Raw genomic sequence first — 16,455 nt, forward strand, 5'->3', positions numbered from 1 at the left:
CATACCGGGAGAAGAGTTAACAAAGTCATTCAGAGCAGCACAGCACAAAGACTCCATGGTCGGACGTCTGGGTTCTCCAAAGCACCAGCACACTTCGAGGCCCTAGGAAGAAAGTTTCCCTTCCATCTTAAAAGAGGCGTGTTAAGCTTGGTGCTGACTACATATCCCAGCATACACCTCACGCGTCTCTTAGACTCGCATAACATAACTACCATTCCCACGTGCCTTCTGCGGCTGTGCAAGAACCAGAGTTCCGGAAAAGAGAACTACGGTTTCCGACTCGCATGATAACTGCGGCGGCGCTATTTAAGAAGCGTCAGCAAGGATAGTCTGGCCACGCCCCTCTCTTCCAGTTCCGCTGTCTCAGATAAGCGGCGAGAAGCGGGGCGGAGCCCTAGGCCCGAGCCAAGATGGCGGCTGCGAAACCAACCCTTACGGACTCGCTCTCGTTTTGCCTCGCGCAGCTCACGGCGGCAGCAGGGGAGGGTCAGGGTGGGGAAAAGGACCTAGCTAGCAACGAGACACCCCTGGGCCGCGCGCTCTTAGCTCTCCGCACGCGCCACATCAAGGCAGCGGGGGGAATCGAACGCTTCCGGGCACGCGGCGGGCTCCGCCCCCTTCTCGCGCTGCTACGGCGAGCGGCTGCAGCGGACCCCGCCCCGTCCGAGGCAGGTCCTGGCTCCGCCCCCTCGTCGGTTGCGTCAGCGGCTTCTGGTTCCGCCCCTTCCTCTGACTCCACCCACTCTGTTGGGTCGACGCCTTCGCCGCCAGTGCGCCTGCGCAAGACGCTGGACTTGGCTCTCAGCATCCTAGCCAACTGCTGTACGGAAGGGGCGTGCCGGGCTGAAGTGCGCAGACTCGGAGGCATTCTCCCTTTGGGTAAGTGCTCCGCCTCCATTTCCTAGAATGATTTCACCCGCCCTTCCCTCTTGTCTAGTCCTAGGCTGGTTTGAATACTTTGTGTCAAACCCTGGAATAACGTGCTTTATGACGGCGCCGCCCACCTATCTCTCAAGCTGTCACTACTCTCCCATGACGTCACTACTTTTTCTGTAGGTTATACCCGAGCTCAGACCAGATAATTACAACCATAATGTAGGTGTTGGCACCTCTCCCGCATCTAGGCAGTTGGAGACTAAAGGGTTATTAATGATACTTCAGATGATTCTTGTCTTGCATTTATGAAATTAATAGTCTGAGCTTGTGCGATGGACTGAAACCCCCCTTGGATGAGCTGCAGGCAAAAAGGTGAAGTTCAGAAATTGGTGTAGTTAGCTATACCAATAAAGGTACCTTACACCTCCAAAACTAGGATTCCTTGTAAAATGAAATAATAATAGCCACCTTGCATAATTGGAGTATGGAGAAAACTTAATGCAAAGATAGAATGCATAGACTCTATGCACAGGCAGGGAATTTTGAGTAATTAAAAACTCATACAATAAAAAAGAACCCAACAAAAGCTTTTCTGTTTCCCAGATAAATTGGTGCCTCCTAGTGGCATGCAAACGCAGTATACCCGTATACAGTACACCATGCAAATGCATTATACACGTCATGCCTGTCTTCTGAAATTATTCCAGTTTTGATGTAAGCTCAATTTTTTGGATAAAGGGAAGCATTAATATATTTAAAACTCTCATAAAACATATGTGGACTATAATGAGTTTGACAAGAGCCTGGAAGATTAATAAGCCCCTCAGTAAGCAATAGATTTTGTTATCACTCCCATCATTCAGTCACTATTTTGCATTTTAAATATCTCTGAAATCTATCTCCTCCTGTGTTTCTACCATGTGATCAGAGACTGCTTGTTTTCAGCAGTGCAGTAACTTATTTGGTTCAGACCACTGTCCAGTCTCACCTGGTCACTTTGTCGATCTCAGACTCTATTCCTTTCTCCTATAATACATCCCCCTCCATGGTTGCCAGATTGTATTGTATTGCTTCCCTTCTTAAAATCCTGTGTGGCTCCTGTGTGTCCTGAGCTCTTTATCTGGCATTTGAGGCCCTTCATAAGATCATGGCACAGATCCTCGGTGTTACCTCTGGGCTCTTGCAAAGGCTGCTTCCAAACCCAAAATGCCTTGTAATATCCCCATCCACCATCCTTCTAGTAAATACCCTCTAGACCCAGCTCACGTGTTAGCTTCTTTCAGAGACTGTCCCTGACTCTCTCAAGCCATATTCTGGAGGTGACTGATAGAGAAATAAAAGGCTAAACTCTCTTTTCAGTGACCATTCTTCAGTGTGTGAAGACAGATAGCATCCAGAACCGAACAGCCCGTGCTCTGGGGAACTTAGCCATGGAACCTGAGAGCTGTGGGGATATCCACTCTGCTGGTAAGAAGGCTATGAGGTGGGGTTAACTGGGAATTAGGGTGGGATAAGGGCTTAGGTAGATGCCTTTGCTCACCCTTTGTCCTCCCCTTTCCTCTCCAGGTGCTGTTCCTTTGCTCGTTGAGAGCCTGACAGCTTGCCAGGACTCTCAGTGCCTACAGAGTGTGGTGCGTGCCCTTCGCAACCTAGCAGACTCACCCCAGCACCGCCTGGCCCTGGCACAGCAGGGAGCAGTACGCCCACTGGCTGAGCTCCTGGCTGCTGCCCCAGACCCTACGCTAACCTCAGCCCTAGTCCGTGCCCTCCTGGAACTCAGCCGAGGCTGTTCCCGGGCCTGTGCTGAGCAGCTAAGTCTGGGTGGGGGACTGGGCCCACTTGTCAGCCTGACTTCTCACCCAAAACGGGCAGTACGTGAAGCAACCATCCTGATCCTTGCCAACCTGTGTGCCCAGGGCCTAGTACGGCCTGCGCTAGGCAATGCTGGTGGTGTGGAGGTGTTACTAGGTGAGCTCCGGCGGCGTCGAAGCACCAATGGAGCCAGCTCGGCTTCCCAGCAACCGTTGGTGCGGGCTGTGTGCCTTCTGTGCCGGGAGGCTATCAACCGTGCCCGGCTTCGGGATGCTGGTGGTTTAGAGCTGCTCATGGGCCTACTGCGGGACCCTCGTGCCAGTGCCTGGCATCCACGTGTTGTAGCTGCTCTTGTGGGCTTTCTTTATGATACTGGGGCCCTGGGCCGGCTACAGGCTCTGGGACTTGTCCCTCTCCTGGCTGGGCAGCTGTGTGGAGAGGCTGGTGATGAGGAAGAGGAGGGAACAGAAGCGGCTTCTTGGGACTTCCCTGAGGAACGGACCCCTGAGCGGCCTGAGGCTGGAAGCTTCCGAAGCCTCAGGTGAGTCCTCACCACAGGGCCTAGGAGGGAGGGTAGGTGATATATTTTGGGATGGGGGCTTGTCTGCTTTGGCCTTCTTTACACCTCCACCCTCCATTCTGTCTCAATAAGATTTTGTTGTTGTTGTTTCTAACTCCTGATTCCTTCTTGTTCTCTGACACGACTACTTTCCAGTCCTGTTAAACACAGCGTCTATCCTTGGATCTGCTTTTTAATATTGGTTCTATCTCATCACCTTGAACTTTGGGCCCCAGACAAATTCATTGGGAGGTAGTACGTACACTGATTATTTATAGTGGTATGTTCTGGAATACAAGTTCTTATTCTGTCACCATCACTTACAAACTGAGACATCAGGGGAAGGCTAATTAACTTCTCTGGGTCTCTGATTCTTTGTGCATACAATGGAGGATAACAACATACCTTACAGGGTTATTGTAAAGATTAATGGCACTAAGCAATGTTCAGTAAATGTCAGCCTTGTGAATTCTGTGATTCATCTCTGATCATTGTCCGTGGTGCCTGTTGCACTCTTAGAACTGGTCTCCTCCTTATTTTTGAACATGACAGGAAGGTGTTATCTGAGGACCTCTCTGGTTGCTGTTCTGTCTGCTTAGAATACTTTTCCTCTTGCATGCCTTCATCTCTCACCACCTTCAAGTCTTTGTTCAACTCTTGCCACATTCGTGGGGGATCCATCACCACTCTATTTTAAATTTCAACTTTTGCCTGTCTTGGATCTTTTAATACCCTTTTCTTTTCACTATTATTACTTAACACCACACTAACATGACACTAATCTACCATACGGTTTACTTACTTAGGTTGTCTGTTTCCCTTCAGTAGAACATAAACTTCAGGAGGGCAGGAACTTTGTTTTATTCAGTGCTTCTCCCCAGCACTTAAAAAGGACTAGGCACATGATTAATATCAGTAATTACTGAATGAGGATTTATCCCCCCTCCCACTTCTGTTTGTCCTCATCTTCCTTTAATATACCCTCTTCTTCCCCTACTGGCTTCACCTTCTTTTCACAGTTCTTTTGACTCTATTTCCATGCCTTGGCTCTGGGTTCAGTCTTCTTTTCTTTTTGCCCTCTGCAGGTCATGGCTGATCTCTGAGGGCTATGCTGCAGGCCCCGGAGACATTTCTCCAGACTGGTCTCCTGAGCGTTGTCCATTGCCAGAGCCAGCAGAGCCAGTCAGTCCCACCCCTGGCCAGACCTCGCTGCAGACACCGCGTACACTACGCATGCAGGGTCGTAGCCCTGCTGCTTCTGCTGCAGAGGAGCCTTGGGGACGTGAGGGGCCGGCACTACTGCTGTTGTCACGCTTCTCCCAGGCTCCTGACCCAAGTGGTGCACTTGTGACTGGTCCGGCACTGTGTGGCTTGCTTGCCTATGTGACAGGTGCACCAGGCCCACCAAGCCCACGTGCACTACGCATCCTGGCACGTCTCACCTGCAACCCTGCCTGTCTTGAGGCCTTCGTGCGCAGCTACGGTGCAGCGCTGCTGCGAGCCTGGCTAGTGCTCGGTGTTGCACCAGACGATTGGCCTGCACCACGTGCCCGGCCTGCACTCCAAAGCCAGCACCGGGAACTGGGTATGACTTCTGTCTTTCTGCTTACATTAGTGACCCCATCTTCCTCCTGTGCCTTCTGTGGGCCCAGAACCTTGACTTTACTGCTCATCAGCCCTCTCACTGTCCTCTCTAGCCCACCGTCCAAGCAACCCTAGACACCAGGTGTTGGGGGAGTTAAAGAGAACAGGAGGTCTTGGGACTATCCCTTCTGCTCCGTAGCATGTAGAAAGAGTTCTGTTCTACCATCTATTTAAATCTTGGAGCTCAGATAACCTGACCTCAGGCTTGGCTCCCAACAACCTAGAATCTTGCCTGTCTGCATTTCTTTACTCAATAGGTTCTGTGTTGTCCTTACTGCTTCTGCCCTGGACATACTGACTTGTGAACCCAGACCCTGCCACCATTTTCAGCACTGCCAGGAAGTTCCCTGTCTTCTGTGCCCTTATGGTAGATTCTTTTAGTCCTTGAAGGCCAAGAATCACATCCCCTGTTGGTCAGGGGAAAGCTTTTTTCTGTTCTTGCCCTTGATTTCTAATCCCTAGCGTCTCTATCTCTCCAGGGCCCAAAGTCATCCCCCTCTTCTCTACCTCGATTTCTTGTCCTGAGGTTTTACCCCTTCCTTTCAAGAGCCCAGAGTCCCTGTCTTATCCATCTTACCCTAGTCTTTGACATTAACTCCCAATCTGACCTGGTCTGCTGGTCCCTGCAGGTGAGATGCTGCTTCAGAACCTGACCGTACAGGCTGAATCGCCCTTTGGAGTTGGTGCCCTCACTCACCTGCTGCTCTCTGGGAGCTCTGAGGAACGTGTAGCCTGTGCACTGACCCTGCCCTTCATCTGTCGGTGAGGGGGATGTGGGTGTCTTGTAGGGGTTGGGGAAGAGGGTTGCTGTTCCAAGTCCTAACCTTGTCCACCTTCTGAAAGACCCCCTTTCTCCCTTTAGGAAGCCCTCTCTGTGGCGCCGGCTACTTCTGGACCAGGGTGGCCTCCGTCTCCTCCTCACAGCACTTACTCGGCCAGCTCCACATCCACTCTTCCTCTTCTTTGCTGCGGACTCCCTTTCCTGTCTCCAAGGCCTGGTGTCTCCCACTGCGAGCCCAGCCTTTCCACCTGCAATCCCCTTGGATCTAGAGCCACCCTCCCCCTGCCTCTATGAACCTATGCTGGGCCCAGCCCCAGTCCCAGCTCCTGACCTGCACTTCCTACTGGACTCAGGCCTACAGCTCCCTGCTCAGAGAGCTGCCTCAGCTATGGCCTCCCCTTTCTTCCGGGCCCTGCTGTCTGGCAGCTTTGCCGAAGCCCAAATGAACCTGGTGCCGCTGCGAGGTCTGTCACCCAGTGCAGCCTGGCCTATCCTGCATCACTTGCATGGTTGCCGGGGCTGTGGGGCTGCCCTGGGACCTGTGCCCCCACCAGGCCAACCCTTGCTGGGCTCAGAGGCTGAGGAAGCCCTGGAGGCTGCTGGCAGATTCTTGCTGCCTGGGCTGGAGGAGGAGCTGGAAGAGGCTGTGGGCCGCATCCATCTGGGTCCTCAGGGTGGCCCACAGTCAGTGGGAGAGGTATTCCGCCTGGGTCGGCCCCGATTGGCTGCCCACTGTGCACGCTGGACACTGGGGCCAGGGCAGTGCCCAAGGAAGCGGGCCCTGGCCCTTGTGGGGCTTGTGGAGGCAGCAGGTGAGGAAGCAGGGCTCTTGACTGAGGCTTTACTAGCTGTGGTGATGGGGATTGAGTCAAATGGCAAGGGACCCAGCCTAGACTGTTGATGTCTCTTGGGAGAGGACCTAAAGATGGATTGGCTGTGCAGGAGGCCTCCCTCAGAGTATCACAAGAGAAGCCTGAGCAGAGTTATCATCGAGGACTGAAGAGAGGATGGACCTGGGCCTCAGTATGGTCTGAAGACCCAGAAGTGAGAAGTCAAGGCCAGGGTCTGGGCATGGGGCCCAGAGGAAGGAGAAGAGCCCAGGGACCCGGGCATCTGACTTGGCCCAGCACTATGGGGTTGAGATTAAAACTTTGCAATTGAATATTATTATTGTCTGTGTTTCTGCTTACTTTCCTGTGGGAGTACTCCCACCCCTTCACACACCAAGCATGGTCTTGTCTAGATCTCTCTGTCTTGATACAGGCCACCCAAGCATGTAGAAGTTTATAAGTAACTTTCTAGTGGTTCCTGGTGCCCTGAAATAGGGTGGAGTTGCCAGTTTCCTCCCTGGGATGTGGTTTTTGGGCCCCATGGGAAAGATCTCATTGCTTAGAGTCAACCACCTGGACACATAACTTGGTCAGGGCTGAAAGAATGCTGTGAAGTAGAGTTTAATTCCTTGGCATCACTTTTTTCTGTTGGGCCCTTAGTCTCAGAGTCCATTTTTGTCTCCTGGACCAAGTTTCTTAATGCTTTCTGGGTGAGGGAAGGCCTGCTGTGTTCTATATATTTCAAGGTACTGTTTTAATCATGTCCAGAGAGAGCCACAGCCTTGTGCTTGCATTCAGGTGAGGGAAGGACTTACATTGCTTTGGTCTCCAAGGTCTCTATCATCTGACTTCCAGATCCTTGATTACTTGACAGCCTGACTCTCAGGAGAATTCTGGATTGGGCCTGCCTGGGTCTGCTTTGGGGAAACTAAGGTTGGCATATGCTGTTGCCTCTTTGGATATTAGTCTAGGTCTCTGGTTGTCAGGCTGTGCAGAGAGCTTTTTTAAAAAATATGATGCCTGTGCCCTTTCGGATGGAATTGGACTGGAGGGCTGCCCTGGGCATCAGTACTTTTTTAAAAAAAGTTTCCCAGCTTCTGACTTGCTCCTGGGTTAAGACCCACAGTTCAGTTCTCAGGTCTATCTACCAGAGTGGCTGCAGGACAGCTGTCCTTGCCCATCTCTGAGTGTTACTTTTTTTTTTTTTTTTTTTAAGAGAGAGAGAGAGAGAGAGAGAAAATTTCTTAATATTTATTTTTTAGTTCTCGGCGGACACAACATCTTTGTTTGTATGTGGTGCTGAGGATCGAACCCAGGCCGCTCACATGCCAGGCGAGCAGCCCTGAGTGTCGCTTTTCTACCTTGAGTTCTCAGGGTGTTGGTCAGGGGAAAGCTTTTGGTTAGTTTGGGGCTGGAGTCTCTGTCTTGCTTTCTTCTCTTTCATCAGAATCTTGGGAAGGGGCTACTTTGGAATAGCCTGGGGCACCTCAGGGTTGGGGAAGGGCTTAGTCTTGCAGACTGACTGGGAGTGCTGAGTCTGTTTGGGGCTTGGGCCTGGGTTTCATTTTCCTTGTTCATTTGTATATCATTTTCCAGGTTTCTACCTTAGAGTCTAGTTGGGTTCGGTGTCCTCTGTCTCTGATATTTTTTTTTTTTTTTTGGGGGGGGGTCTAGTAATGTATACCTCTTGGAATCTCTGTATTTGATTGTCTGTCAGGGTCTCCAAGGGAAGGTCTCTGAATCTGGGATCTGACAGATCCTTAGAACAGCACTCCTGTCCCCAGCTCAAAAATTCTGTCAGCTGACAAGCCTCTCAGGAATGCCCTGGGTGGAGGGGCCTCTGTCTAGGACTTAATACTGGCTTTGGGCCGAGAGTAGTCTGTGGTTATGAGTTTCATTAGACAGGGGCTCTACAGCCTGAGCTGGAAGAGCCACTTGGGGCTCTGGCTCTGGCCGCCCTGGGCTCTCTGTTCAGTTTAGGCCAGTCCCGGGGTGTGGCCGTCTCCGCGGCAGACCAGCGGGCTGGGTTTGGGTGGGCCCCGGTGCTCCCTTTTCGTCCACGCCCCCACCCCGGGTTCCCCGGTTCATCGTCACTCCCCCCATCCCCATCCCAACGGGTCCCAGCTTCCTTACATGGTCACGGCCCGGCTTTCAGCTCCCGGACGTCCCCCCGCCCCCCGCCCCCACCGGACACGGCCCCCGCCCTGCTCGCCCCGCGCCGCCTGCCCGCGCCCCGCCATGGAGGATCTGGGTGAGTGGGGCCCGGAACCCGGGGTCCCCAGCTTCTCACCACTGCCTTGAAAACGCTTCCCCACCCTTGCAGTCCGCACATCTCCCCATCCCTGTCTTCTCACTCCTGCTTCTTTCTCTGTCTGCTCGAGACTCCTTTCCGACTCCACTCCACGTCCCCCTTCCTGCCTCTCCCTTCCTGCCTTTCCTGGGCTGGCCGCTCCCTCCCTTTGCCTTCGCTCGGCTCCTTCAGTTCTGACTTTGGATGGTCAGGGAAGTGCAGCGCCTGGACTAAGAGACTCTGGGAAGGGAGGGGTTAAAGGAGCCTTAGGTTCCAGGGACTGGGAAAGGAAACCGGAGAGGTGTGTGACATCAATTTTGGAAATAAAAGTGACCAGCGGGCCTGCGCCAGGATTTTGGGAAGGAAAGAGTTAAGGGCTCCTAAGTATGGTAAAGGTCAAGTCCTTGGGGCAGGATAGAGAATAATAATTGAGGAGTGCCAAGATGCTACAGAAAAGTAAAGGGTTCCACTAAGATGTCCAGAGAGGAAGAGTGAAGGGGCAGGGGCTTCTAGATTCTGGAAGGGAAAGGGTTCAAGGCACCTGGATCTAGTGTGGGATGTTTGGGGGCAAGAAGAAGGACCCAGGTATCTTGTCCTCTCTTTGCTGAACTGGGGCAGAAAGGCTGTGTCTTCCATGTGAGACAAGATGTTCAGGCACCCTGCAGTAGAGGCTGCTCCTCAGTAGAGGGAACTGGTATTGGTACCTGGGAGAAGAAGGGAATCAGAAAGCTGGTCCCAGAAAATTCACCAATGAGGAGTTTAGGGTGGGACTCAGTGGGGCTGGGAAGCAGACCAGGCTGGGTGGGGGCCTGTTTAGATAGAAGGAGGAATTAGTAAGTATCCGGAAGTTGGGTGCCAGGCAAACAGCCAATTGAGCAATTTAAAGTGGATCCAGATTTGGCTCAAGTAGAGTCAATTTTGACTGCATTGGGAAAGATGTGGAGAGTAAATGAAGCAGGTGGCTGGGTTTGTGCTGGACTCTGGGTTAGCTAGTCTGGATGTCTGCTCATAAATACTCCTTGCTACCCTTCCACTTCTCTGCCTTGGTCTGGCCCCATGTTTATGCGTTTTGATCTCTGTTCTTAATATTGGCTTCTGCCCTTTCCAAATAATGCCTACTTGGAACTATTATCCTCTAATCAATTAAGGCCCTGTCTCTGCCCTTAACCTTAACTCCTTAATCTCTCACCCGGAGGGCCTCTCCCTGCAGATGCCCTGCTCTCTGACCTGGAGACCACCACCTCACACATGCCAAGGTCAGGGGCTCCAAAAGAGCGGCCCCCAGAGCCACTCACACCTCCCCCACCCTATGGCCACCAGCCGCAGGTGAGATAAGATATGGGGGTCTGGGGCAGCCACTCTGGCCTAGGAGAATTTGAGCATGTGTGGGGCAAAGCACAGACCTGTCATTCCACACATGGTGTCTCTTCTCTCTGTAGACAGGGTCTGGGGAATCTTCAGGAGCCTCTGGGGACAAGGACCATCTATACAGGTGAGGGTCCTAGGAAATAGGGCACTGAGAAGGGGAAGCCACTTGAGGCTCAGGTGAGGAGGCTTGGATTACCCACTCCTAAACTCAAGCTCCTACCCTGTTTCTCAGCACGGTATGCAAGCCTCGATCGCCAAAGCCTGCGGCCCCTGTGGCCCCTCCATTCTCTTCTTCCAGTGGTGTCCTGGGCACTGGACTCTGTGAGCTAGACCGTTTGCTTCAGGAACTTAATGCCACCCAATTCAACATCACAGGTACCAGGGTTACTGAAACAGACTTTGATGGGATGGGGGCAGGGCAGGGTAGAGACTAAGGGGCACAGACTTTCTAAATGTCCAGTTAAAGGGACACAAACCTTTGAATGGGAGGGTGGCTTGAACATGGCCCCATGCCCACTACTTATCTCTTATCTCTCCAGATGAAATAATGTCTCAGTTCCCATCTAGCAAGGTGACTGCAGGGGAACAGAAGGAGGAACAATCTGAAGACAAGAAAAGACCCAGCCTGTGAGTTTGGCATAGTTGGGAGAGCTGGGAGAGAAGTGATGGGTCTTGGATGTTTGAGTTATTAGAGGGAAATTTCTCTGGGAGGCTCTGAGATGACACCAAATATGATTTTGCAGTCCTCCCAGCCCATCACCTGTTCTCCCAAAGCCTTCAGCCACCTCGGCCACTCTGGAGCTGGATAGACTGATGGCCTCACTCTCTGACTTCCGTGTCCAGAACCATGTGAGTCAGGCCAGGTGTGGGCTAGTGTGAACTTTGACTCCTTGACCTATTTTAGACCCTTCCACATCTACTGCCTTGGTGACTCAACTCTTATGTCCTCCCTACTGCAGCTTCCAGCCTCTGGGCCAACCCAGCCACCAGTGGTGAGCTCCACTAATGAAGGTTCCCCATCCCCTCCAGAGCCAACTAACAAGGGCAGCCTGGACACCATGCTAGGGCTGCTCCAGTCTGACCTCAGCCGCCGTGGTGTTCCCACCCAGGCCAAGGGTCTCTGTGGTTCCTGCAGTAAACCTATTGCTGGGCAGGTAAGTGGATTCCTGTGAGAAAGGAGATAAATATCCACAGACCCATCCTTATTGAGAATCAGGCTCAGGGTTGTTCCCTTTAAATAAATAACATTGTAAAGGGGATATTATTTATTTATAATTTTTATTTTTCTGATTTTTTTTGGTGCTGGGGATTGAACCCAGGGCCTTGCACATGCTAAGCATGTACTCTACCACTGTGCTATACTCCTAGCCCACTATTTATGTTCTGTGGGTGAACTGAATCTCTGACTCACACAGCATATAAGTGGTAGAGAATTCCAATCTAGTTACAATTGTGGTCTTACTGTCTGCCAGAAACTGTGCTAGCTCCTTTCAAATCCCCATCTCACAAAAGGCTCACTGCTTTATCCAGCATCTCTCAGGCACCCATAGACTTTCTTTTCCCATTTAGAGTCTGGTCTGGTCTGGGAGCTCTGATTCTTGGCTTATGGACTGAGCAGATGTGGCTAACAACAGCTGTGCCCACTGGTTGACCTAGAGTCTCCTGATAATGTGCTTGATTTCTATCCCAGAATTGCCAGTCTCAGCAAAGTTGGGTGGCATTGACTTTCATGGGCTCTAGGCATTTTCATCTTTATGGGTCCCTTCGGCTATTTAAAGAAATCATGCCTGTGCTGCTGTGTTGGTATAAAGATGAAAATATTGACATTATATATGAAATAATTATATATATATATATATATTTGTTGTAGATGGACAAATATCTTTATTTTGTTTATTTATTTTTATGTGGTACTGAGGATGGAACCCAGGGCCCTGCACATGCTAGGCCAGCACTCTACTGCTGAGCCACAACCTCGGCCCCTTAAATACTTTTCTTTTAGTTCATTTTTTGTTTTTCTGATTTTGAAAGAAATTAAAACCTTCCATGGGCCCCTAAAAGTATTGTGGGCTGTATGCACTGTGCCTGGCATACCTTGTGGATAAGTCAATCCTGGGGCAAAGTTGGAAGAACTGAGTTGAATCTCCATCAATTACAGGTTGCAGGACCTTGAACGTTAGATTTTTTCATCCTAGTCTTTCAGAGATAAGACTTGAAAAGTGCCTTGTAAAGTGCCCAGTGCTCAATGGGCATATGGCAGTCTTAGGGCCACTCGGTCCCAGACCTCTCGCCCAATCTCAGGTGGTGACAGCCCTGGGCCGCGCCTGGCACCCGGAGCACTTCGTTTGCGGTGGCTGCTCCACCACCCTGGGAGGTAGCAGTTTCTTCGAGAAAGATGGAGCCCCCTTCTGCCCCGAGTGCTACTTCGAGCGCTTCTCTCCACGATGTGGCTTCTGCAACCAACCTATCCGACACGTAAGCCCCGCCTGGCCCTTTAGATTGCATATTTGTCTCATCTAGAGCGCCTGTGAGGTGGGTGTCGCCCTGATTGGTTCCACCTACCCACCTGCACCTCCACCGCAACTCTATCACTCCACAACCTCCGTGGCCCCTTGGACTTGGCTTTCTCTCTTTGACTCTCTAGAGTTCCGTGTTAGATCTTATGCCCGTTAGACTAATTCCTCAGCCCAGTCACCCAGGTTCCAGGCGGGAGCAGGAGGGGAAAAGGGACCGAGGGCCTCGCTGAGTGTTCCCTTTCCTTCCCCGTAGAAGATGGTTACCGCCTTGGGCACCCATTGGCATCCAGAGCATTTCTGCTGCGTCAGCTGCGGGGAGCCCTTCGGAGATGAGGGTGAGAGCTGCGCACCCACCTTAACAGCCCTAGATTCACTGGCTATCTTGTCCCTCCCGGACTTCTGAGGACCATGACTTTTCTCCTGGCCCTATCTTCTCTCACACGGGTTCTCATCTCATCCCATCCCCTCCCATTCTGCTCTCGCCAGACCCATCCCTGAGTCCCTACCACTCACTCTCACTGCCCCTCTGCTGGTGCTGCAGTCTCAGATCTTTACAGGTCTTCAGTCCTGACCGCACCATGTTTTTTTTTTTTTTTTTTGTTTTTGTTTTTTCATTCCATTCGATTCTCGCTCCTAGGTTTCCACGAGCGTGAGGGCCGCCCCTACTGCCGCCGGGACTTCCTGCAGCTGTTCGCGCCGCGCTGCCAGGGCTGCCAAGGCCCCATTCTGGATAACTACATTTCAGCCCTCAGCGCGCTCTGGCACCCTGACTGCTTCGTCTGCAGGGTGCGGTGATGTGGGACCCGACTTTGCAGGGAAGGGTCAGCGGGAGGCAGGACTAGGAGCCCAGGGCGGGGCGAGGCTTAGCAGGGGTCACGGGTGAATTATTCCAGTACTAGTTATCAGGTCCGGGCTTTGGCTGCTGACTCATTCTTTCGCGGCCTTTCTTCCCCAGGAATGCTTCGCGCCCTTCTCGGGAGGCAGCTTTTTTGAGCACGAGGGCCGTCCGCTATGCGAAAACCATTTCCATGCGCGGCGCGGCTCGCTGTGCGCCACGTGTGGCCTCCCAGTGACTGGCCGCTGCGTCTCGGCCCTGGGCCGCCGCTTCCACCCGGATCACTTCACTTGCACCTTCTGCCTGCGCCCCCTCACCAAGGGCTCCTTCCAGGAGCGCGCCGGCAAGCCTTACTGCCAGCCCTGCTTCCTTAAGCTCTTCGGCTGATCCGCAGAGCTCCCCGTTCGTGAGGCCATGCTCCCGCAAAGAAAAAGAGCGAGTCCTCCAGACCCCAAGGTCTTGCTTTCTGAACTTATGGCTGTTCCCAACTCCCGATCTTTGTAGCCCCACCTGCTGAAGAGAGCCGTCCCTAAAGTACACTACGTCCCCCGGTGGCCAAGTTCAGAAAAGGCCCCACCCATCCTAACCCACACGCCCCAAGAGGATCTTAGGCTCAACAGAGATCCCGAGTGAATCCTTCACTCTATTCCCACCCTTGAAACAGCCCCCTGACTGGAGGAAGCGTCCTTGCAATTCCGACCAGTCAGAGGCCAGATCAGGACATCCCTGCTTCCCGCTTCCTCACCATTCTGTGCACTTTTTTTCTACGTACATAAATACACATTCCACGTCTCAGTGGTGCTGTGTCTCTGCGCCGAAGAACCTTGCCATCAAAGTCCCCGCCCCTTGTGCGGCTCGGTCGGGAGTTAAGTTCTAGGCCGCAACCCTGTGGCCAGAGCAGGAACTACAACCTCAGATCTTAACTTGGGTATTTCAAATTATCAGTTGAGCCCCAGGCTGAAAAGGGCAGCCACCTGCGCAGGATTGTACAGATAGTGGCAGAACCAGGACAGCAGCCTGGGGCCCTATTGAATCTTCCTGCCCTCATTCCTCCTTTCCTCAGCTTCCTCTATCCTTGAAATAAGGAAATTGCTGTTCTTTCTTTGGTTTCCAGATTTTTATCCCCTTAAAGTAACCTCAGAGATTGTGCTCCTTCCATAAGTGCCAAGTTATATCCACCGTTTGGATCTGTGCTCTTTGCCTCTTACTAGTATTAACTCCCCCACCCCCATATGTTCTACCCCCTGTAGGTGTCATGTAGACATGGCAGGGAAGTCAGCACGTTCAGACTCATTATTTACTTTCCCTGCTGGTTCATCAGTAACTCCATCAGGCATGCTGGGTGGTGCTGAGTACACAGAGATAAGTCATGCCTAGGCACAGCTTCCCAGGCTGGTGGAAGAGATAGATAACACGTGGTGTGGCCAGGAGAGTGACTGGGGGAAGCACTGGAGGCTGTTGGAGATGGAAGGAGACTTCTAAATTAGAGCAGGAGTCAATGAGGGCTTCCTGGAGGAAGTGATGCCTGAGATAAGTCAGAGCAGAAAAGGGTGGGATCAGGGGTTTTCAGGTCTGGAGGAGTTCTGACTCCTTGGAAGTCCCCAAATCCCAGAGACCTTTATGAGTCTTAGAACCTTTACCTTGGATCCTGCAGTTCCTTAGGGAGAGCGCCTAGACCCCTAGGAATACATGCTGGCCTCTGGCAGATATTCAGATCTTTTCTTTTCCAAGTCTTCCTGGTTCCTCCCAGTTCTGCTTTATCCCTACCACATGTCCTCCCTGGGGAATGCTGTCCATTCTCTAGTGTCAACTACCTCGCTCTCTTGAGGATGCCCAAACTGGCCATCTCCAGTCTTGATTCATTAATCCACCAAATTTTTACTGAGTCCTTACTGGGCCAGACTTGGGTGGGGGTGAGGGAAAATGGGTAACCTAGCAGATGTGGCTCCTTCTCCTCAGGGAACTAAAATGTAGTAGGGAAGACAGCTGACAAACAAGTACACGAGTGACAAGTGTAATGAAGGAAGAGGACCTTCCCTGTCAGCTCTTCCCCCAGTTTCCATCTCATGGCACCTCCCTAGCTTCCTCATAGCACTTATCATTTGTGAATAGGTGTTTGTTACCTGTTTTTGTCTGTTTCTGAATCTGGAACGAAAGCTCCTGAGAGCAGGCAACCTGTTTGTTTGGCTGACCATTGTTTCTCCAGTGTCTGGGATGGTGTCTAGTAAATAATGAGTGCTCAATAAATGTTTGTCAATGAAGGAAGGAACAGGGAAGAAAGGAAAGGAGGGAGAGTGAAAAGGGAAAAAAGAGAACTAAGAGGAGGTGGGGAAAGAGCCAGGGGGTTGGAGAAAACCTCTGTGAAATGTAATGTCTAGGCTGAGACTTGAAGATTGAGAAGATGCTAGCCAAGCAAAGAGCCTAAGAACATGCACTCAAGGCAGAAGAAACAGCAAATGCAAAGGCCAGGGGGTAGGAAAGAGCTTGGCATATTGGAAGAAAGGAAAGAAAGCCAGTGTGTCTGGGTTAGAGTGAGCTATGCCAAGAGTAGCAGGAGATGAGATGGAAGAGAAAATATATGTTACATCATGAAGGGCCTTGTAGGCCCTTGTTTAAGGAATATGTCATTATTCCTTAAACAATAAGGTACAACAACTATTTATACAACGTTTACATTGCATTAGGTGTTATAATCTAGAGGTGATTTAAAGTATATGGGAGGATGTGAGTAGGTTATATGCAAATATTATGCCATTAAATCCAAGGGAGTTGATTGTCTCCAGTTTTTAGCATCTTCAGGGGCCTCCTGAAACCAATTCCACACAAATACCAAGAGATGAGTGTACATCAAATATTAGATAAGCCACAGGCTGGAAAGCTGGTGACCTGTGCAAGACTATACAGATAGTGGTGAAGCCAGGACAGGAACTCAAGCTGGCGCCCC

General features: G+C 51.5%; 2 protein-coding genes across 4 annotated transcripts; both read left to right on the forward strand.

Moving 5' to 3' along the window:
• Positions 1 to 304: 304 nt before the first annotated feature.
• Positions 305 to 6,839, forward strand: Armc5 (armadillo repeat containing 5). The gene is made up of 6 exons (XM_027948373.3): positions 305 to 879; positions 2,236 to 2,343; positions 2,443 to 3,229; positions 4,333 to 4,832; positions 5,521 to 5,653; positions 5,754 to 6,839. The coding sequence occupies exons 1-6, from the start codon at positions 411 to 413 to the stop codon at positions 6,571 to 6,573; spliced, it is 2,817 nt and encodes a 938-aa protein (XP_027804174.1). The 5' UTR covers positions 305 to 410; the 3' UTR covers positions 6,574 to 6,839.
• A 1,650-nt stretch (positions 6,840 to 8,489) lies between these two features.
• Positions 8,490 to 14,306, forward strand: Tgfb1i1 (transforming growth factor beta 1 induced transcript 1). Of its 3 annotated transcripts, none has more exons than XM_027948752.2 (11): positions 8,606 to 8,753; positions 10,003 to 10,118; positions 10,232 to 10,284; positions 10,393 to 10,535; positions 10,700 to 10,787; positions 10,904 to 11,009; positions 11,120 to 11,314; positions 12,462 to 12,635; positions 12,930 to 13,011; positions 13,314 to 13,462; positions 13,632 to 14,306. In XM_027948752.2, the coding sequence occupies exons 1-11, from the start codon at positions 8,636 to 8,638 to the stop codon at positions 13,896 to 13,898; spliced, it is 1,491 nt and encodes a 496-aa protein (XP_027804553.2). In that variant the 5' UTR covers positions 8,606 to 8,635; the 3' UTR covers positions 13,899 to 14,306. The 3 variants fall into 3 exon arrangements, with proteins under 3 accessions (XP_027804554.1, XP_027804553.2, XP_071461500.1); XM_071605399.1 differs by lacking the exon at positions 8,606 to 8,753 and adding an exon at positions 8,768 to 9,093; XM_027948753.2 differs by lacking the exon at positions 10,003 to 10,118 and having other exon boundaries at positions 8,490 to 8,753.
• Positions 14,307 to 16,455: the final 2,149 nt, after the last annotated feature.

This window comes from Marmota flaviventris, chromosome 19 (genome assembly GCF_047511675.1).
Source record: "Marmota flaviventris isolate mMarFla1 chromosome 19, mMarFla1.hap1, whole genome shotgun sequence".
NCBI lineage: Eukaryota > Metazoa > Chordata > Mammalia > Rodentia > Sciuridae > Marmota > Marmota flaviventris.

Excerpts from the sequence above, each read along its gene's own strand:
- Armc5 (XM_027948373.3), top strand. The coding sequence starts at position 411 with ATGGCGGCTGCGAAACCAACCCTTACGGACTCGCTCTCGTTTTGCCTC. Across the intron at positions 4,833-5,520 it reads AAGCCAGCACCGGGAACTGG|GTGAGATGCTGCTTCAGAAC; the intron begins GTATGACTTCTG and ends TGGTCCCTGCAG. Across the intron at positions 5,654-5,753 it reads ACCCTGCCCTTCATCTGTCG|GAAGCCCTCTCTGTGGCGCC; the intron begins GTGAGGGGGATG and ends TTCTCCCTTTAG.
- Tgfb1i1 (XM_027948752.2), top strand. The coding sequence starts at position 8,636 with ATGGTCACGGCCCGGCTTTCAGCTCCCGGACGTCCCCCCGCCCCCCGC. Across the intron at positions 10,119-10,231 it reads CCTATGGCCACCAGCCGCAG|ACAGGGTCTGGGGAATCTTC; the intron begins GTGAGATAAGAT and ends TTCTCTCTGTAG. Across the intron at positions 10,285-10,392 it reads GACAAGGACCATCTATACAG|CACGGTATGCAAGCCTCGAT; the intron begins GTGAGGGTCCTA and ends CCTGTTTCTCAG.